The 23269-nt window shown below is 37.3% G+C and overlaps 2 protein-coding genes across 5 annotated transcripts in view; both read right to left on the reverse strand.

The window, feature by feature from the left end:
* The window catches only part of nox5 (NADPH oxidase, EF-hand calcium binding domain 5), a 175010-nt gene that overhangs the window by 9616 nt on the left and 142125 nt on the right, over positions 1 to 23269 (reverse strand). The window contains exons 1-9 of one of the 3 annotated variants that reach the window (XM_087311788.1): positions 12885 to 15250; positions 12489 to 12740; positions 11318 to 12267; positions 8548 to 8669; positions 8264 to 8414; positions 6113 to 6323; positions 3824 to 4061; positions 3594 to 3747; positions 814 to 989 (exon numbers count right to left, since the gene is read on the reverse strand). In XM_087311788.1, coding sequence (XP_087167914.1) covers positions 814 to 989; positions 3594 to 3747; positions 3824 to 4061; positions 6113 to 6323; positions 8264 to 8414; positions 8548 to 8667 — 1050 coding nt within the window. In that variant the 5' untranslated portion in view covers positions 8668 to 8669; positions 11318 to 12267; positions 12489 to 12740; positions 12885 to 15250. Of the gene's footprint in view, positions 1 to 813; positions 990 to 3593; positions 3748 to 3823; positions 4062 to 6112; positions 6324 to 8263; positions 8415 to 8547; positions 8670 to 11317; positions 12268 to 12488; positions 15251 to 23269 lie in introns of those variants that run through there. The other 2 variants (XM_087311786.1, XM_087311787.1) reach the window with 2 other exon arrangements.
* hal (histidine ammonia-lyase) overlaps positions 15310 to 23269 on the reverse strand; it is a 35570-nt gene continuing 27610 nt past the window's right edge. For both annotated transcript variants that reach the window (XM_087310238.1, NM_001089457.1), the window contains 9 exon segments: positions 19972 to 20067; positions 19816 to 19874; positions 18751 to 18831; positions 18007 to 18072; positions 17765 to 17930; positions 17491 to 17625; positions 16297 to 16405; positions 16105 to 16174; positions 15310 to 15676 (listed from right to left, as the gene is read on the reverse strand). In XM_087310238.1, coding sequence (XP_087166364.1) covers positions 15545 to 15676; positions 16105 to 16174; positions 16297 to 16405; positions 17491 to 17625; positions 17765 to 17930; positions 18007 to 18072; positions 18751 to 18831; positions 19816 to 19874; positions 19972 to 20067 — 914 coding nt within the window. In that variant the 3' untranslated portion in view covers positions 15310 to 15544.

Below are 23269 nucleotides of genomic sequence, written 5' to 3' on the forward strand. Positions count from 1 at the left end.
ATTATCAAGCTAGGCTAATTTCCTTTATTCGTTTTCTTTCGGCTTAGTTTCTTTATTCATGAGGGATCGCCACAGCGGAATGAACCGCCAACTTATACGGCATATGTTTTACAGTGGATGCCCTTCCAGCTGCAACCCAGTACTGGGAAATATCCATACACATTTATTCACACACATACACTACGGCCAGGTTAGACCATTCAATTCACCCAAAGCTCATGTCTTTGGACTGTGGGGGAAACAGGAGCACCTGGAGAAAACCCACACAAACACGGGGACACGAACATGCAAACTCCACACAGAAATGCCAACTGACCCTGCCGGGACTCACACCAGCAACCTTCTTGCTATGAGGCGAGAGTGCTAACCCTTAAGCAACCATGTCATCCCAGCTAGACTAAATAAAAATGGAAAAAAATTTTTTTGGCATCTAGTTGAAATTAGCTGTTATTATTATCTCTATTATTAAATAATTTTATTAATGATCATTTTATTTCAACTTATCTTTTTTTTTGTTTACAAAATAGGGTTTTGTTCCATGAAATAAGCTTAAAAAATAAGTAATAAATAAAAATAACAATTATATATATATATATATATATATATATATATATATATAACTAAAAATACAAAATATTAAACTAAATATTTAGTTAAAGTATATAGAAAAATCGTTTAGAAAAAAATTGTTATAAAAACCAAGTAAATATAAAATTGTACATAAAATTTAAATGTAGACAAAAAAAAAAATCAATATATTAACAAAAACTACAACAATCACTCCATTTCCCAGAAGTACACTGAAGCCATCACCTCGAAATGTCCACTGCGTCTGACAAATGTGCTGGAACAGACCACCATCAGGCCAATGAGAATCTGTATTACTACGCCAGTAATGGAGGCTGTGCCGTTGACCCAGCCGATGCCAGGACGAATGGTGAACAGATACTCCCACAGCTGGTACGCACCGTCATTCTGAGACAAACGGGCTAAAAACACACAGAACGTGAGCATTAATCTGTTTTGTTGAGAGCTCAAATACTTGATATGGTCAATTTAAAGGGAGACTACATCCAAAAATGAATCTGTCATCATTTGCTTTTTTTGTTGTTCATAAAATATGATCCAATGAAGACCCCCAGTACTGCTATTATCAAATATTATCTGTTACATGAGGGTATATAAGCAAATGATGACTGATTTGTAACCATTTATAGAACCTGGAGTGTTACTGGGGATTAATGCAAGACTAGAATTTTCATGAAACACAGTTTTGTGTTGGTGCGTTGCTTAAAAAAGTTTGACTTAGATTATTTTTATGATAAATGCATAAAGTCACGCATAAAACAAACACCAATGAAGTGGAGTATTTTTTGGATCCAAATTAAACCTTAAAAAGTTTATTTATTTTTACATTTATTTTACTTATTTCCTTTTATTACAGATTTTAGAAGTTTAGGGTAACTTTGTACATTTCATGTTCATAAAATGGAAATCCAATATTATTTTGATCTTACATATTTTCCAAATATCCCTGAATTGTCTACATTTGTTACAAATTGCCAAAGTGTGTGTTTTTGGTATCTCAATTGTGTATATTATCTACAGTTTTTTTCTCGGAAAATGTGTTTGCAAAGCAAGAAAATTCCTCAACGTTATTTCCTATTATACTTTTTCATCTGGAGAAAGTCTTATTTCTTTTGGTTTGGCTGGACTGAAGCAGTTTTCACATTTAAAAAAAAAATCTATATTATTCACCCAATTAAGAAATTATTTTGAGTGCCTACAAAACAAACCAGTGACTTGCCTATTTAACCTAATTAACCAAGTTAAATCTTTAATCTGAATACTAATATACTGCAAAAATAATGAGTGAAACATCATGGCAAAAAAAAAAGAAATTAGTTATTTCAGTGCTTAATTTGTGAATCTCGAGGTCCTGGAATAGATCGGGGTAACGGATACGGCATGCTAACCGAGGATGTAGAGGTGTCGCAGGGCATTGGATAGCAGAGGAGTGTCGCGGACCTAAGTTAATAGCCAGGGCGGGGGCTGGTTGTCGTGGACGAAAGTGAGGAGGGTTGTGGAGAAGTGGAACAAAGTGAAAGTGAACGGCGGATGGAGAAAGAGAGCGGGTGAGGAGGGGAATAGGTAAAATGAGGTGCTGGATCACATTTCAGAGGTGCCGGATCCAGCCTGTTCCGGCACAAATTAAGCCCTGAGTTTAAAATTTTGTAGAAAAAAAAATTGACTGAAATAAACAGCATTGGAATATATTTGGAAAAGAATGAAAATTCACAAGAGGAATAATTATTTTGTCTTCAACTGCATATAATGGTCAACAGAGCCCAATATTGTTTCGCCCTCAACTTGTTTTTACATTTCATTCCAAGTTACCAATGTTTAGTACAAGTAAACCCAACACAGGCTCATTCTGAAAGCGTAACCCTATATACATTTCTGGAGATTGCAAAGTACGCATGGCTACATTCCGTCTTTAAACTGAACGCTATGACGCCATTCCTTTTCGCGCTTACCATCTGTTAGCCTTTATGTGAATGGCTTTCCTGCTGTTTGTCTAGTACAGGGGTGTCCAAACACGGTCCTGGAGGGCTGATGTCTTTTGAGTTTAGGTCAAACTTCCTATAACGCACATGCCAGGAGGTTTCTAGTATATCTAGTAAAGCCATGGTCACACTGCACTTTTCTCCCCATAGACTTCCATTCGTACGCATGTGAATGCGACACCGGAAATGCAAGCTCGTGCAACAAGTTTCGCAGTTTACTGCGTTGGAAAGTTCAAGCTTGGTGAACTCGCATCACGTGGCTGTATAAGACTAATCGAAGATCAAAGCATGATCTCTCTGTACAGAAATTAAGATATGGATCAATCCCTCGCTTTTTTAAATGTCTGATCATTTTGTTTAATCTCGTCTCTTTTTGCACAAAGTACTACAGAATTTCTCATGCTCAAACTCTAGTGTGGCCACGGCATTAGAACTTTAGTAGCTGGTTCAAATGTGTTTGATCAGGATTGGAGCTAAACTCTCCAGGACACTGGTTTGGACTCCCTGGTCTAGTAGATTGCTATGTACGTTGGCGCACTTGAGACGCAGAGAGTAGTTGACCACAACGACAGGGTTTGAGTCAAAATCCAAAAAATAAAATAAACATAAATAACAGGGTGAGAATGTGGTAAAATCTGAAAACATGGTAAAAATCAGACGAGGGCTTTTCTTTTCTGGCTTTTTAAAACAGTCAGTTGGGTTTAGGAAAGTAGGTGGGTGGGTCAATCTGTGCTTTTGAAAACACTATTGGTTGGGATTGGGAAGGAGGAGGGTAGGTCAGTCAATCCGTCAGTCAATCAGTCATTAAGTCAGTCAGTCGACAGCGGCCTCTGGTGGATTTACGTGAGAACAGCAGGCGCAAATTGCACTTGCGTCCTGGGATGTATTTGGCGCTCTCCAGAAATCTATATAGCTGTAGGTTTTCAGAATTAGCGTGGGTTCAGTAAACCAATGTTGATTGCACTGGCAAAAAAATCCCATTATCAATTCATTCAACCATTATGACCAAGTTTTAATAAAGATTACCAAAGTTCATGATGTGAGCACCCGTATGCCCAACGCTGAAGATCAAGATGGCGTAACCCACGATCTGATGCAGCAGAATATTCTGGTCCAAAGGCAAGACCCTGACCACCCAAGTGGCCCTCAGCCACGTCAGACAACGCCTCAACATCAGCACCTACAGTTCAGAACCGCACAAAACCGTCTATTATCACAAAAACCACATAACAGGTGAATCTTTGAGTGCAACTCACCATTACAAAAGTGCAGTTGAGGTTGAGGCACTGGCCGCAGCCTCTGGCCAGCATGATCCAGAGACCTCCGTCTGCATGTTTCAGCATGGCCATGATGAAGAGGAAGGTGTTCAGGAGGCCGTACAGGCAAAGGAAGAAGAGTTTGCGGCTGTTGTTGTGCCAGTATGCGCGTGTCAGATAGCGGGGGGTTTTGCGCTTGTTCTGCTCCAGATCTGGAGGTTTCAGCCAGTTGGCGGCACTGGGTGAAAACATGCGCAAAGCAGAAGCAAGATTTGAGATTTGAGACACATTAATTTAAGTGAAGGATCATGTAAGCCCTTGAGCCATTTAAATGATTATTTCAAAAATGCTGATTCATTCATACGTGAATGATTCATTTACTAAAATGCTTTGTTATAATACAATGAATCATATATGCATCTAAAAGGCATTGAGTGAGTCTTTGAATCATTCAAGTAATTCGTTAAAAATGCTGATTCATTCATAAAAGTAACTGGGTATGATTGAGATTGATTAATTCACTTTAATGCTTTATTATAATACAAAGAATCATTTGTTAATTTAAATGACATTAAATGAGTCTTTGAATCATTCAGGAGATTAGATCAAAATGCTGATTCATTTATAAAAGAAACTGGGTATGACTGAGTAATTGATTCATTCACTCATATACTTTGTTATAATACAATCAATCATGTACACCTAAAAGGCAATGAGTCTTTGAATCATTCATGTGATTAGTTTAAAATGCTGATTCATTCATAAAGTAAACTGAGCATGACTGAGTAATTGATTCAATCACTCAAATGATTTGTTACAATATAATGAATCGGTGCATCTAAAAGGGACTGAGTGAGTCTTTGAATCATTCAAGTGATTGGTTCAAAATGTTGATTCATTTATAAAAGGAAATAGAGTATGATTGAGAGATTGACTTATTCACTCAAATACTTTTTACAATACAATGAATAATAAGTTAATCTAAAAAAACATTGAGTGAGTCTTTAAACCGTTTAAATGATTAATTCACAAATGCTGATTCATTCATAAAAGAAACTGAGCATGACTGAATAATTGATTCATTTACTCAAACACTTTGTTATAATACAATGAATCATATGTTAATCTAAATGGCATTGTGTGAGTCTTTGAACCATTCAAGTTATCCGTTAAAAATTGTGAACCAGTCATAAAAGTAACTGGGTATGAGTGATTGATTCTTTCGCTTAAATGCTTTGCTGTAATACAATGAATCATATATGCATCTAAACGGCATTGAGTGATTATTTGAATCATTCAAGTGATTTATTAAAAATGCTGAATCATTCATAAAAGTAACTGGGTGCGATTGAGATTGAATAATTCACGTTAATGCTTTATTTTAATACAATGAATCATATGTTTATCTAAATGGCAGTGAGTGAGTCTTTGAATCATTTAAATGATTAGTTCTAAATGCTGATTCATTTCTAAAAAAATAGAGTACGATTGAGAGATTAATTGATTCACTTAAATGCTTTGTTATAATACAATGAATCATATGTTAATCTAAAAAACACTGAGTGAGTCTTTGAACCATTTAAATGATTAATTTACAAATGCTGATTCGTTCATTAAAGAAACTGGGTATGACTGAGTAGATGATTCATTTCCCTTAAATACTTTGTTATAATACAATGAATCATAAACATCTAAAAAGCATTGAGTGAGTCTTTGAATCATTCATGTGATAATGATTAGTTTAAAATGCTGATTCATTCATAAAGTAAACTGAGCACGACTGAGTAATTGATTCTTTTACTCAAATGATTTGTTATAATACAATGAATAGTTGCATATAAAAGGCTTTGAGTGAGTCTTTGAATCATTCAAGTGATTAGTTCAAAATGCTGATTCATTCATAAAAGAAACTGTACGATGGAGAGACTGATTAATTCACTTAAATGAATTAATTAATCATATACATCTAAAAGGCTTTGAGTGAGTCTTTGAATCATTCAAGTTATAAGTTCAAAATGTTGATTTATTCATAAAACAAACAGTGTATGACAGTATTGATTCATTCAATTTTATACTTCGTTATAATACAATGAATCATATGTACATCTAAAAGGCTTTGAGTGATTTTTGAATCATTTAAATGATTAGTTCAACAATGCCAATTCATTAATTAAAGTCACTGAGTAATTGATTCATTCACAAACACCAGCACTTTGTTTCCTTTATTTGATTGGCAAATAACTTTTAAACTCACAATCATGCCATTAATCTAACAATAATGTGTCCCACCTGATAGTGAGATTTTCCATGACCTCAGGGAAGGTCTCCAACTCTGCCTTGAGCTCTTCAAATGTGATGGAGCCGCTGTTGTCTTTATCCGCAGATTCGAACAGCGCCAGAGTCAGATCATCCAGCTTCTCCTCAGGGAGGGAGATCGCACTCTCTCGCAGGCAGGACTTCAGAACTGTCCGCAACTCATCTGGGTCTATAGATCCACTGCCTAACACATTTATTATACTAATGCTTTAAAACTGGGTGTAGCGGAGCTCCGCATGATTTACCTACATCTTCCTGAATCAACATTTACTGTTTTTACTGGCTCAACTTTTCAGTTAGTCCTGTGTAAGAACATTATGGCAGCAACAACCAGGAATATTAATGCAGGTGTATTTAATTTCCTTGGACATTTGAAAAAGTATAACAAGAAATGAAAAGTTTACACTGCAAAAAAATAAATTTCTTGCTTAGATTATTTGTCATGTTTCTAGTCTAAATATCAAACATTTCTTATATCAAGAAGCATTTTCTAGACAAGCAAAACATATTGTCTTGTTTTGAGAAATAATATGCCAATATTAAGTGAGTTTTTCCTCAAAACAAGCAAAATAATCTGCCAATGGGGTAGGCAAAATAATCTTGTTTTTTATTTTGCTTGTTTTAAGGAAAAACTCACTTCATTTTGGCATATTATTTCTCAAAACAAGACAATATGTTTTGCTTGTCTAGAAAATGTTTCTTGATTTAGGAATTTTTAGATATTTGGACAAGAAACATGACAAATAATCTAAGTAAGAAAAGCCTTTTTTGCAGTGTACAACCTGAGAACATTGTGACATCCATCCATCCATCCATCCATCCATCCATCCATCCATCCATCCATCCATCCATCCATCCATCCATCCATCCATCCATCCATCCATCCATCCATCCATCTATCTATCTATCTATCTATCTATCTATCTATCTATCTATCTATCTATCTATCTATCTATCTATCTATCTATCTATCTATCTATCTATCTATCTATCTATCTATCTATCATCTATCTGTCCATACATTTATCCATCCATACATCCATCCAACTGTCCATCCATCTATCCATCCATCCATCCACCCAGCTATCCAAAATTCTATCTAACTATCTATCTATTCATCTACCTTTCCATTCATCCACTCGCCCGCTTGCTCATCCATCCATCTGTCCGTCCGTCTGTCCGTCCATCCATCCATCCAACCATGTTTCCATGCAACCATCTTTCTATTCAAACGTCTGTCTATCCAACCCTCTGTCCATCCATTTATCCATTCATCCATCCATCCATCCATCCATCCATCCATCCATCCATCCATCCATCCATCCATACAACAGTCTGTCCATCTACCAATCCAACCATCTGTTCATCCACCCATTTAACGTCTGTCCATCCATCCAACCGTCTGTCCATCCATCCATCTATTCATCCATCCATCCATCCATCCATCCATCCATCCATCCATCCATCCATCCATCCATCCAACCAACCGTCTGTCCATTCATCAATCCAACCGTCTGTCCATTTATCCAATTGTCAATCCATCCCAACCTCCCTCCCTCCATCCATCCATTCATCCATCCATCCATCCAACTGTCTACCCTTTCATCCTACCGTCTATCCGTCCCTACTACCGTCTGTCCTTCCGTTCGTCCATACAACCATTCATCCATCCATCCATCCATTTTTCCATTCACACACCTACCTGTTCATCCACCCATCCATCCATCCATCCATCCATCTGTCCATTCATCCAACTGTGTGTCCATCCATCCATTTATCCAACAATCTGTCTGTCCATCCAACCGTCTTACCATTAATCCATCCATCCATCCATCTATGCATCCATCCATCCATCCGTCTATTTATCCATCCATCCATCCATCCATCCATCTATCCATGCATCCATGCATGCATCCATCCATCCATCCATCCGTCTATTTATCCGTCCGTCCATCCATCCATCCATCCATCCATCCATCCATCCATCCATCCATTCATCCATCCATCCATCCAACAGTCCTTTCATCTACTATATCTTTTTGGCCATCCATCTATCACTCCATCAGTTTATCTCTCCATCCACCCATCTGAGAAATAAAATGAAAGACGAATTTCACCCCTCACCATCCACATCGTAGACCTGGAAGAGGAAGCGCAGTTTGTCCGTTTCAGTGCCGTGAATCAGAAGATCCAAAGCCTTGAGAAGTTCATCCAGACTGATGGAGCTGCTGCCGTCAGAGTCAAACAGGGCGAAAAACCGCTCCGCGAAAAACGACTGCAACAAAAGAAGATCATACTGAGGTATTTTTTTGAAAAAGTAATAAATCAATCTTCTCTAAAGTAGACAAAAATCACCTGTTCTTATTAGAATATGATACAATAAAACTGTTCATGAGCAATGACCTCACCTCTTTAACCTTTAGAGCTGTTTTAAACTCATCCAGGTCGATTTCTTTGTCTTCTCCTGCAATGCTCTCGAACTGCTTGGTGACCCATTCCAGCCAGCGGGTGTCATCATCCAGACTCATCTCTTTTATTAAATACACATAAACACCAGCAGTTTATGACAAAACCCGTCTCATTCATATATTTATTTTCCCTTCGGCTTTGTCTCTGATTTATCAGCGGTCGCCACAGCGAAATGAACTGCCAACTATTTCAGCATATGTTTTACACAGCGGATGCCCTTCAAGCCGCAACCCAGTATTGGGAAACACCCATACACTCTCGCATTCACACACAAACTCTCTCACTACGGCCAATTTAGCTTATTCAATTCCCCTATAGCGCATGCCTTTAGACTGTGGAGGAAACTGGAGCACCCGGAGGAAACCCACGCCAGCACGAGAAGAACATGCAAACACCACTCAAAAAATGCCAACTGACCCAGCCGAGCGACCTTTTTGCTGTGAGGCGAGAGTGCTAACCACCTTGTCACCCCCTTTTCAAATATTTTATATATAATCAGAATCAGAAATATATATGAACCAGTTGTGTCAGAAGAAACATGTCTACATGAAAAAGCTGCTACTGTGTATAACAAAGACCATTTAAGAATTATAATAGTACACGTGTTCTCACTCTAGATGCAAATAGCTGCTTATTTTTTCCTTTTAATTTTTATTATTATTAAGTTTTATTTATTTTGATTTCTAAGCTATTTTACTTTTTAGTATAGTAACACTGTAAAAAATGTGCAAAAATGTGTGATTTTCACAACATGTTACTGTAATTTTCCACAGTAAATTACATCAGAGTCACTTTACAGGATTTAACTGTAAAAGAATAAATGGTGCTGTATTCATAATTTTATTGTGAAATTAAGGCAGATAGCATGATTACAGCAAATCATTGTAAAAGGGCTATATCTTTCTACATGTTAGTCATAGGAACTCAAACTCTTTTTATTTCATTCAACATAGACATTAGTACAAATTAACTTTTATGCTAGTATTGGCACTTTTTTGATATTTAGAAAAAACAATTTGGTTACATCTTCAAAAATAACTTAAAAAAATCATCCTGTTTTGAAACGGCATGAATGTCATAGTAAATGTTCAATTTTGGGTGCACTACACTTTTATTTAGTTTTATTTTATTTTAGTTTTTTTTAAGGCTAACATGGAAATTTGAAATAATTTTTAATGAACATAACTTTGAGCTTAAAAAATAAAAAATAAAAAACTGGAACAAAAGTAATTGATTCATAAAACAAACACTGTTTAACACCCAAAATGATTTCAAAGTCAGGGTGTCAATGTCAGGATTTCAATGTCAGAATAAATAGCAGAGGAAGCTGCAGAACCGCAGAACCACACGATCTAGGCAAAACATATATGGTAACTAACTAACTCCTGAGAAGCATTAACGCTTCTATATATATATAATAAGTATATATATATATATATATATATATATATATATATATATATATATATATATATATATATATACTTATTATTCTTTTAAATTAATTATTAATAGTTAATTTGTTTCTATTGCTAAATTTTGGTTTAAAAACAATATTGCTTATCTTAAATTACTACAGTATTAAATGTGGGAAATCATTAATTAAAGTTATTAGAAAATTAAGCAAATACACACCATTTAATCGCTTGAGTAAAATATTAATATAGTGTTATACATGTGTTACATATAAAATGATTTTTATTACATAAAAGGTATTTTTGCTTATATTCACTTCATTATAAACGAATCCATTATATAAATGAAACCTGTCCAATTTAGTTTAGCAAGGCCAGCAAACGAGTATTTGCTAAAATGACTGATCATCTATGATGACTTATAGAAAACTGTGCAGTCTATTAAATTGAATGGCGATTGGAAACACTGCTCCCCATTCGTCCGTCTCGATCACAATATTTGTGAAATAAAGTAAACACTATTGTTTATTGTGTACAATGTTTATTAATCTTATATATCAAAATATATCGATGACGATGTCTAAAAAAAACAAATAATAACATTAACATCCGCCGTAACCATATATGGTTTGCCTAGATTGCGTGTGCCTAAAACGTGTGTGGTTCTGCGGGCCTGCAGCTGGATATTATTAGAGGAAAGCCTGCTTCACGGTAAAATATAGTTAATTCTACAAGATGATACTGTGAAATTACAGTAATGGATGTTACTGTCTGCTGTGAAGTTACACTATATGGCTGTAATTTCACAGTAATTTAATGAAACAAAAATCACAGTACATTACAGTGAACTAACTCATGGTAATTTGCTGTAAAATTACATACAGTATTTTACTGTGAAAGTAATGCAATTATTAGCCAGTAGTTTACTGTGAATTTAAGGTATATACTGTAGTACACCTGGCAAGAATGTCAATTGTTCATCATTTAAAGTCACATACTGAGGTCTAAGTATAACTTGACATATTATATGATTGAACTCAAACATAACATAATAAAAAAGAAAAAGCCGTTACATTGAATGAGGATGATAATTTCTCTCATATTTTGAGTTTTTTTTTCTTCACTAAACTTATTTGAAACTTCATCTGTATTTAATTTGCTTTTATGCATTTAAAATTGATTTTGTAAATTGAATCTCTGTCTGTGGGTGTTTATTCAAAGACTTTACCTCTTTATCCTTGGTGCAACGACAAACTTTAAATGATTTAACATTTAAAACAAGAAAAATCAATACCTTTATATGCAAATCTGCTCCCCCGTCTTCGCCTTTTACTGATATTCCCTTTGAGCTTTTCAAGAAAATGTTCTCGTAGACAAAAACAAGATTTTAGTGCAGTCTCAAAATGTTGCGATAGCAGTTCCACCTTTCAGAGGAAATAACATAAAGAGAGGAGAGCGAGAGAGAGAGAGAGAGAGAGAAGGGTAGGCTGGCCAGCATTGTTATGGACATCAGTATCTCGTATAGCAGCAGCTGCCCCTGACATCCCTGTTGAGCTGCCCCCTCTATTTAACCAGAATGCACTTCTCATCACCCAATCACAGATCAACATCAACAACCTTCATTCTGCAACCCAAGCTCATTCTGAAAACGTACCCCTATATACATTTCTGAAGAGAAATACATCCCAGGAGCTACTTTTTTTTTTTTGCAGTTTTTGTTTTCGCAAATCCACCAGAGGCTGCTGTGTACACTTTCTAAGATCTCTCTTTAAAATTTCTCTCCCGAGTGTTATTTGCGTCTGTTGTTCTTGCATAAATCCAACAGAGGCCGCTGTCCACTGACTGACCTAATGACTGACCAATCGACTGACCCACCCTCCTCCTTCCCTAAACCCAACCAATAGTATTTTCAAAAGCGCAGTTTGGTCCAGCTTTCTGGAATCGTTCTTCATCTGACTCAAACACTGTCGCCGTGGTCAAACCATCCAGTCTCCTCTCTGTGTCTCAAGTCCGCTGAGATACAAGGCGAGCTACTGGACAAACTTGTAACAGCAGGAAAGCCATCCATACAGAGGTAAATGGTCAGCTGTAAGTAGCGTTCATTTTAAAGACGAAATGCAGCCATACATACTTCTGGATACATAATTTGCGGTCCTCAGAAAAGTATATAGAGCTACATTTTCAGAATGAGTTGTCATTCTGTCAGTCAAATATTGCAAAATGAATAATTTGGCTAAAAATACACTTTAAATCTGGCCGGTTTAAATGTCCAATGAAATTAAATTAAAGTTTTGAAGATGTTCGTATCAGTATTGTTAGTTTTTAGGTTATCTATAAGCTAGTGTGCCTCAAAACAGTGACAAAATTAGCATTTAGAAGATCTAAAACTGATATAAACATGTGAAGCTTGTAGTCTGTCACTTCCGCCTAAATGGATCAACAGTTTTATTCACGTCACCTCATACTTCAGTTTCTCATCAAATTTTCTGACCAATCAAATGCAATTTAATATCTGAATTGCCCCGGCACCTTCATCACTCTTCTCATTTGATGCTCTTGAGCACTCTTACAAGCAGAGCGGGGATAAAACAAAACACTAATGTCAATTTTTTTAATAAGGGGGAGGAGCTAAACTATATCCAGCCCTCTTTTCGTGTTTCGGTTGAGTTTACATCAAACACTGAATAAAAAGAGGAGGAGCTAAACTATATCCCGCCCTCTTTTCGTGTTTCGGTTGAGTTTACATCAAACACTGAATTAAAAAGGGGAGGAGCTAAACTATATCCCGCCCTCTTTTCATGTTTAGGTTGAGTTTACATCAAACACTGGAAAAAAAGGGGAGGAGCTAAACTATATCCCACCCTCTTTTCATGTTTCGGTTGAGTTTACATCAAACACTGAATAAAAAAGGGGAGGAGCTAAACTATATCCCGCCCTCTTTTCGTGTTTCGGTTGAGTTTACATCAAACACTGAATAAAAAAGCATTTCAAAACACTTTACGAGACCTTTAAGCACCACAAAGTCTTCGGAAGTCATGCTGTTTGTTAAACTAAACATTTATTCACTGAACAAAACGTGCAAACTATTACTTTTCCCCCTCAGTATGAATCAACGAGTAACACTTTACAATGAGGTTTAATTAGTTCATGCATGTGGGGCGGAACGGTGGCTCAGTGGTTAGAAGTCACCTCACAGCAAGGTCGCTGGTTTGAGTCCCAGCTAAGCCAGTTGACATTTCTGTGTGGAGTTTGCATGTTCTCCCCGTATTCGTGTGGGTTTCCGGGTGCTCCAGTTTCCCTCACAGTCCAAAGACATGTGCTATAGGTGAATTGGAGAAACTAAATTGGCCATAGTGTTTGCGTATATGGATGTTTACCAGTACTGGGTTGCAGCTGGAAGGGCATTCGCTGTGTAAAAAATATGCTGGATAAGTTGGCGGTCCATTCCACTGTGGCGACCCCTGATGAATTAAGGAACTAAGTCGAAGGAAAATGAATAGGTCATGCATTTACAAACATGGATAAACTATTAACAATACCTGTACACCATTTATTCATCACAGATCAACTTATACTAATGTATTGATAACATCCAAATCCATGCTTGTTAGCATTATTGCACCGTGAGTTAAGATGAACTGTATTTTCATTAACTAACGCTAACTAACATAAATGTATTGTTCATTTCTTGTTTACGTTTGTAAATGAATTAATAAGTGTTTCTCAACCACGTTTCTAGAGGACAACCAGATTTGCACATTTTCCAGGTCTCCTTAACCAAACACACCTGCTTCAGCTCATCAGCTCATTAGCTTACACTGGCTCATTCTGAAAACGTAGCCCTATATACATTTCTGGAGATCACAAATTATGTAGCCAGATGTACGTATGTACGTTTTTTTAGACGAACGCTAGGAGGCGGTTTGACGCCATTCCTTTTCGCTTTTACCAGTTGACCGCTTACTTCCGCACTGACGTCTTTTCTGCTGTAATCAGCTTGTCCAGTAAGCTCGTCATGTAATAGTAGTTCAGCAAACAGGGTGAGAATGTGGTAAAATCTGACAACGTGGTAAAAAATCAGACAAGGGCTTTTCTTTTTCTGGATTGTTTTGGATAATTGTTGGTTGAGTTTAGGAAAGTGGGAGGGCGGGTCAATTGATAAAATTGGTTGGGATTAGGGAAGGAGGAAGGTGGGTCAGTCGTTTGGTCGGTCAGTCAGTCATTTACTAAGTCAAATAGTCAGTCGACAGCGGCCTCTGGTGAATTTTTGCAAGAACAGCAGGTGTGAATGGCACGCGCGAGAACAATTTGAGATCTAAAAAAATGTACACGGGTGGTGCAGTGGGTAGCACGTTGCCTCACAGTAAGAAGATCGGTGATTCTAGCCTTGGCTGAGTCAGTTGGCATTTCTGTGTGGAGTTTGCGTGTTCTCCCTGTGCTCGCGTGAGTTTCCTCCTGGTGCTCCGGTTTTCCCCACAAGTCCAAAGACATGTGGTTCAGGTGAATTGGGTACGCTAAAACTGATCGTAGTGTATGAGTGTGTGTGTGTGTGTGAATGTGTGTGTATGGATGTTTCCCATTGATGGGCTGCGGCTGGACAGGCATCCGCTGCGAAAAAAAGTTGGATAAGTTGGCAGTTCATTCCGCTGGGGCGACCCCAGATTATAAAAGGGGATAAGCCGAAAAGAAAATGAATGAATGAAAAAAACGTACACAGCAGCATCTTGTGGATTCGCAAAAACAAAAACTGTATATCAACGTTCCCCCTGGGACTTTTTTTGCGGTCTCCAGAAATGTATTTAGAGGTATGTTTTCAGAATAAGCCTGGGTTGTCATTAGCAGAGACTGGAAGACCTGTTATGGGTGTGTCAGAGAAAGGAGACATCCAAAACATGCAGTGTTGGTGGTCCTTTAGCAACGTGGTTAAGAAACACTGCGTTAACTAATACCACCTTATTGTAAAGTGTTACCAGCAAATCTAAGCCTTCTGCAATCACTTCCCCGAACACAAATGTAACTAATACAATGAACATGTTCATCAAATTTGTCAAGGGAACTGCAAAGGTGAAAAAACAATACGTAGGGAAAGTTAAACATAATATCACATGGTAGGAAGACCAACATCCCTCCATCTATCAAAATACCTCCAAGTCAGGAAGTTCAAAGACCCTTCCTTTTGCAGACTGATGCAACTGTTTTACAGGAGTTTCAACTTCCCAATGAAAACATGGCAACAGATTCTATCCGTCCGTCACCTTCTGGAAAAGTCGAAAAACACACAAGTGCTGCAATCACAAGACATTTATTCCCTAACACCACACAAAAAGCTGCATAAGGAGCGACAGATGGCAAAATATGATCATGTCTTACAGCACAGGATCGAGTCTTACAACGTTTAGCATCTCACAATTCTCTCTGTTCAAAAAAAACCCCAAACGTGCTGAAGCTTGCTTGATATAAATGTATGATAAATGTATTGAATGCGAGACTATAGGACGATGTCAGCAGGACGCCATCCCTGTCACTCCAGCCTGACCCGTTTCCGTGGTGACGGGGGAGGGTCCAGAGCGAAGGCCGTGGGGGATGAGGGCCGAGATTCTGGGATGTACTCCATACAGTATTTCTCAATGTACGGCCCTGCAATGTTCCACACCTGAAGGCAAGAGGAATGAAACAACATAGGGTGAGAATTTAACAGATAAAGTGAAATGAAAATAACATCTTTCAGATGTCAATATCAGTATTGTTAGTTTATATGTTAGAAACCATTTGGTAAACAGTAAATACACTTTCATTTTTAGGTGAACTACCCCTTTAAGAATAGATTCCTACTTGATATTTTTTTTGTCATTAAAAAAATCAATAAGGCAAATTGCCAGTAGTGTATAAGTGTGAAAGAGTGTTTATGGATGTTTCCCAGAGATGGGTTGCAGCTGGAAGGGCATCCGCTGAGTAAAAACATATGCTGGTTAAGTTGGCAGGTCATTCCGCTGTGGTGACCCCTAATTAATAAAGGGACTAAGCCGAAAAGAAAATAAATAAATCAATAAAAATCAAAGATTTAAAAGAAATAATGAACACCTTCTGGTCTACAAGAAGCCGATGGACTGCTTCAATATCTGGAGCCATGAACCTGTCTTTAATCCAGGGCCTGAGGAACAGAGAAAAGAAGAGACGAATAATTGAAGGAATGAAAGGAAGCTTTGATGATTATTAACCTGAAAGTTCAATATATTGGTGGTTTAGGGGTTAGTGTGTTATCATTCCACCTACTTAACTGAAGCACGCACGAGGTCGTACACTTTCTCCAGCGGGGTTGTGGTACGTAGCGGGCGTAGAAACTCAATACCTTGACAGGCAGCTAACAATTCAATAGCCAGCACTGTAAGAACACAGAAGACAGATTGGATATCTTCAAAATAGCCGATTTCTGATCTGAATCTGTACATTGGTGGTAAGAAAACAAAACACACAACAAAAACTATTTAACTTTTTTCCTGTGAAATATAACATCATTCATCATTCATTCATATTTAATATGATGTTAAAATTAGTTTAAGGACCAATAAAAACATGAGGGTAAATCTATAGATAGTAAATATTACTTAAACAGACCATATAAAAGAGATGATAGAGAAGATGCTTTACAGCAAAAAGGTCGTTGTTTAAGCCTCAAATGGGTCAGCTGGCATTTCTGTGTGGAGTTTGCATGTTCTCCCGGTGTTGGAGTGGGTTTCCTCAGAATGCTCCGGTTTCCCTCACAGTCCAAAGACATGCGCCATAGGTGAATTGGGTGAGCTAAATTGTCCGTAGTGTGTGTGTGTGTGTAAATGAGAGTGTATGGGTGTTTCCCAGTGATGGTTGGCAGCTGAAAGGGCATCCGTGGTGTAAAACATATGCTGGATAAGTTGGCGGTTCATTCCATTGAAAAGAGAATGAATAAATAAAAGCAAAATAAAGTAAAATAAAATTTTTAAAAAAATTATTTAATAAAAAATAAAGTAAAATGAAATAAAAAATATATTACTAAATAAATAAATAAAAATAAAGTATAAAATATTAAATAAAATAAAAAATATATTCTAATTAAATAAAAGTAAAGTGGGGAAGAGGGTTGTTCATTGTATTTTTTATTATTAATATTGTTATTATTATTTTTTATTAGCTAATTGTTCCTATTAGCTAAAGTCCTGATACTCTTTTTACTCTTACATTGTATATGTACATGTATATTTTCATGATAAGTGTTGATTTGTTTTGCAAAATATCCCTGAAATAACACTAATCTGAAAGCAACTTTGCCCACCAATTCTTCAAAACAGAACTGGCATTTAGATTTAATGGTGTTATTACAATCTGTGCTTTGGAGCTCCACTAGGGGGCGCCATAAGTAGTAACAACCTTTGCTAAATGAAAGAGTAAACGATGTCAATGGTGTAAAAGTGAGGTTAGTGTCTTGTTTTGGACCTTGTTCGACGTGCTCCACCACTCTGAGGGCTTTGCGCGCAGCCCAGCCTCCCATGGACACGTGATCCTCAGTGGCTGCACTAGTGGACAGAGAGTCAATGGAGGAGGGGTGGCAAAGCACTTTGTTCTCTGAAACTGCAAAAAAAACAAAAAAACAAAAACAAATACATCCATTTTAGTTAATAGTCAACATGAGTCCAGTACAGTAGTCAAAATTAAACTTTTCCACTATTTGGTTAAGGAACTAAGCTCTCCTGAACTTTGCGTTGCTAACCGAGAGCTGCAGCGGTGCAGTGAGCAATCATGAATCCAGAGTTCAGGCCTCCCTCGTTAACCAGAAATGCAGGTAATTCACTGAGAGAGGGATTGCAGAGACGTTCGATGCGTCTCTCGCTGATGGAGGCCAATTCGTGGACCCCGATTGCCAAATAGTCAAGAGCCTGTATGAAAGGAAAAAAAGAGAATGAACACAGATGTCGAATTTATATCTTTGCTAAATGCAGTGGGATGAAATACCTTTGCTGGATATTCTCCATGGAAGTTTCCACCTGATATGGTCTCGCCTCTCTCTGCAAACACCATCTGATTTACAGTTAAAGTCACCATGAAATCAAAATTGACTTTTTTTATTTTTATATGTATATAGTTGATTTTATTGTAATCAATGTATCTGTGCATTTTGTATTTGTAAAAATTGATTTCCTTCATAAACTTCAATTAAATACCATGTCCTTCACTTTGACGCTTCTTCACATCCTTATAACATGGAATTCCTTTAGAGTGGGTCTGTCAGTGCTTTAGGGCGGGGCTATCAGTCTTTTGGGGCAGGGCTATCAGTCCTTTATGGGGGGCAATCTATGCTTTAGGGCGGGGCTATCTGTCTTTTGGGGCAGGGGCTATCAGTCCTTCAAGGTGGAGCAATCAGTGCTCAAGGGCAGGAATATCAGTCCTTTAGGGTGGTGCTTTCTGTGTTTTAGGGTGGGATTATCAGTCATTTAGGGTGTGGCTATCTATGCTTTAGAGAGTCTTTTAAGGCAGGAATATTAGTGCTTTAGGGTGGGGCTTCTGTTTCCCAGTGATGGGTTGCAGCTAGAAGGGCATCTGCTGTGTAAAACATATGCTGGATAAGTTGGCAGTTCATTCCGCTTTGGCGACCTCGGATTAATAAAGGGACTAAGCCGAAAAGAAAATGAATGAATAAGTTATTGAGAATTTGAGATCGCATAAGCAAAAGACATTATAATTCTAAAAAAAGGATACAGGATTATCTGTGGCACTGTTGATTTCTGTATTAATGATTTTCTTGACAAACTCAATCGTGTCATTGACGATTCCGTGGACCTGAAAAATATAAAATATATCAAATGTAACGGAAGTAAAATACAGACAACATGGGTCAACCTTTGCTATTTTTATATTTACAAACTTACAAAATTTGTTTTATTATGAGTTATCTTTTGTTTTTATTTTTTCATAAGGTTATATGATTTATTTTTATTTGTATATATATATATATATATATATATATATATATATATATATATATGGTCAAGTCGATCTGCTGCAGTTAAACTAAGCATCAGAATGGGGAAGAAAAGTGAATGGCCAGACTGGTTTGAGCTGATATAAAAGCACGAATCATCTCAGACTGGTTTTTTGAACATGACAATGAGTTCAATGTACTCAAATGGCCTCTACAGTCACCAGAACTCAATCCGATAGAGCACCTTTGAGAAGTGGTGGAACTGGAGATTTGCATCATGGATGTAGTCAACAAATTTGCAGCAACAGCGTGATGCTGTCATGTCAATTTGGAAAAAAATCTCTGAAGAATATTTACAGTACCTTGTTGAATCTATGCCATGAAGGATTAAGGCAGTTCTAAAGGCAAAAACGGGTCTAGCCTGGTTATAGTAAGGTTTACCTAATATTGTGGCCAGTGAGTGTTTGTGTGTGTGTATGTGTATATATATACATGTGTATATATATATATATATATACATGTGTATATATATATATATATATATATATATATATATATGTGTGTGTGTGTGTGTGTGTGTGTGTGTGTGTGTGTGTGTTATAATTTAAGGGAAACAAAATTGCAATAGTAAACCAGTCTTAGTGTTATTTAAATTAGCATTATTGCATAAATTGTACATTTTAACTCTGTTTAACTCATTATATATATATATATATATTTTTGAGTACACAGATTGAGTTCAGTTACAGAGTTTATTTTCATTTTATTTAATTACAATTTCAGTTTTAGTCACTGAAACTTAACCCAGGTTTAACAACACAGATAATAGGCTCTTACTTTACCTGTGGACAACAGCGCATGGTGTAGGCATCCTGAACTCTGTCACAAAACCTATGGCTTTCTACAATTATCAAAAAAAAAAGATATTTGATTTTCCCGCCAAATTATTGAACAACTGGAACACCAAATTGAGTGCATGAATACATAGCAAAACTGACCTGCGATTTCAGAAGGGTGGTGATCAGAGTCCAACAGCGAGCGAAAGCGCATGGCCACTTCATTCTGTCCTGGATGAGGTCGCAGTTTATGAATATCTGCAAAGAAATGCACTTTTGTCAATCACCACTGCTTAACTAACGTATGAAGAACTAGAAGAGAGTTGCATTTGTGACTGACTTTTTATCTGTATCAACACATACACAAATAAGGTGCATCTCAATTGACTTCCAAGATCAAGAGTCAGTACACTCAAAAAAAGAATCACACTGACGTTTATTAATAACTGTTTTGGAATTTTTCAATTTTAGTTAAGTCATCTGGAATGGCAAAGAAAGCGTTCTTGCAGGACTCCCAGAGTTCATCAATATTCTTTGTATTCATCTTAAATGCCTCCTCCTTCATCTTACCCCAGACATGCTCAATAAGGTTCATATATGGTGACTGGGCTGGCCAATCCTGGAGCACCTTGACTTGCTTTCAGGAACTTTGCTGTGTAGGCTGAAGTATGAGAAGGAGCGCTATCCTGCTGAAAAATTTGCCCTCTCCTGTGGTTTGTAATGAAATGGGCAGCACAAATGCCTTGATACCTCAAACTGTGATGTTGCCATACACTGCAGATCTCTTGCACGCCCCCATCCTGAATGTAACCCCAAACCATGAATTTTTCTTCACCAAACTTGACTGATTACTGTGAGAATCTTGGGTCTATACGGGTTCCTATAGGTCTTCTGCCACTTTTCCAAATGATCAACTTGAAGTCAAGTTATTTTTGTTGCTCTTACAGTGTATCTAGCTGTAGAAAAAGCCAGATGCAATTAGTTCAACACTATGAGATGAATTTGGGCTCTTTTAAGGACAGTACAGATCTTGTTCACCATACATTGGGACACCTATGGTGACTTGGGAACGCCCTGGTTGTACAACAGCTCTTGCTGCAGGAGAGTTTGAAGAGGAGAGACAAAACGCCCCGTGACAGCGCAAAGGCATAGTACATCCCAGCCAATGTAGCACAAATGATGGCAATGAGTGACCTGCCTTTCGCCTTTGTAGAGAACCCTGGATTTCTTATGCTTATGAAGCATGTAGAACCTTGATTTGAACTGCCATCTCGCCACTATTTCACAGAGAAAGCTCTGCCAGCCCTTTATAAGAAGATTTCTGACAAACTACTATTCCTGTTATCAGATGTAACCCATGTTTTATTCACCACAGACATATGGAGTCCACCCGTAGCTCCCATGTCTAATTCGGGTCGGTACGGGTCACCTTTATCAGGCTTGCATTTCCAATACCAAGGGTACCCTTATGGTGGGCGTGGTGTTTGACAAAGTTTCAGTTGCATCATTCTCGCTTGAGGAAATGTCTACAATAAAGCTGTATGGGTTGCTCACATATCATATGAGAAGCACTTCTCACAAAACAGACGCTTTAAACAAATAAATACTTGTTTTATAAGTGTTTATTACTAACTTTTCTATGAACATGATTTGATTATAACTGCAGATCAAAGACAGTGCGAAATAGCCTACTGTAACGTCTGTAATTATATTAAATAAATAAATGAACATATATGAACACATACAGCCCCTTACAGTCTCTGATATGTTACCAACTACTGAAAAACTACACACAGCAGACATTTCGTCCTTATTTAGGTTTAAAGCAACACAAAACATAGCCTAGAGTCAGTGAAAACCTCTCATCTGTGTCTGTAATCTTCAGCAGCATGTATAGAGAGTCATTCCATCCTTCCCAGTTTATATTAGTCCAAAAGGTGATGATAAAAATTAAAACAAGGCAGCTTGTTTACGTTTGCTGAAGAAATAATGTGCACCTTTTTTCCGGCTTCTCCTTTTTTTTCGCGCTTTTCTCTCGCGTTTGTCACTGTCTGATAGGATTGGGTTTCTAAAGCACGTCAATAATCAGGTGCATGTTATTATCATCAGCTCAAGAAGTTGGTTAGTTCAGATATAGACGTGCAGCGAGCGCAAGCAAGAAAGGGAAACCGCTCGCGCTTCAAAAAGGCTCGTAAAAAAACTACGAGGCACAGGGTAGATTCTGCTCTACTCCATGGCTTTGTGGCTGTTCATCAAGACAACGACAAGATTAGTTTGAGCCCGGATCGACCATGGCTCGTTATTATATGTATATATTATTCTGTGTAATCTCTCAGCTGTGTTTTTTAAACATGGCGGGTTTTTTGTTTTTATTCTGACTTGTTGCGCAAGCGAATGACCAATCTAGCTCCGTCTAGCTCTGCCTTTTGGTACCCTTTCTCATGTTTGGTACCATATCGAAAGGGTGCTGAAAAAGTGGTACGGCACGGTTTGGTTCGGTAAGCCTTTTGATAGTGGAAACACCCATAAAAGCGTACCAAACCGAACCCTACCGTACTGTACCACTCAGTGGAAACGGGCCATAAGCCTTAAGGCACAGCTGATTAACTCTATTAAAAAAAACTTCATTAAATCTGTTTCTTTGCTCTTCTTCATTTTTTTATGTATTATAGAAGTATCGGATCGGGTTTCGGTATCGGTGGATACTCAAATCAATTGACTTGGACGAAGGAAAAACTCAGCAACTTTCAGTATACACCAACTCATAGGGCTATATTTTGACGGTCCATGCGCAGAGCGCAAAACGCAGGGCGCAAACGATTTCAGGGCGTGTCAGAACGCATTTTTGCTTACTTAAGGAGAGGAAAATCCGCTTTGTGCCATGGCGCATGATCTACAAGGGTTGAGTTTATTTTCTTAATGAGTTTTAGGTGTGTTTTGAAAATAAACCAATTAGAGTCTCATCTCCCATTCCCTTTAAGAGCCAGCTGCGTCGCGCCATAAGCGAGTTGCTATTAACATGACGTAAAGTAAGTTCACTTTCGCTTTTGCTCTTGTGGATAGGGAAACCTTACCGCACAGACATCAATTAGCCTATAAATAATTAATTTCGTTTGTTAAGCGCAAAGATTTGTTTCAAAACTATTTCTAAATTCAGTTCTGATTTCCAGCAAATGAATAAATGAACAATAATAACAAAATGTGCTCAAAATACTGAGTTATTTCCAAATACACCTGCTATGCCCCATTTGGTCTAAAACCTGACAGGTGGGCAAATCTAAGCTTGTTTTTAATAAAACAAATATAAATATAGATATAATAAATAAAACTGCTAATAATAATAACATTATACAAAAGCAAATTGAATGAACTGAAAAAGCCTCCCGAGATGAAGAAAGTATGAAGGCAGTGGTTTTTAAATCTTCATGTAGGCTAGAAATTAATATGTTTTGTAATATTT

The sequence above is a fragment of the Danio rerio genome, chromosome 25 (genome assembly GCF_052040795.2).
Source record: "Danio rerio strain M-AB ecotype USA chromosome 25, GRCz13ab, whole genome shotgun sequence".
NCBI lineage: Eukaryota > Metazoa > Chordata > Actinopteri > Cypriniformes > Danionidae > Danio > Danio rerio.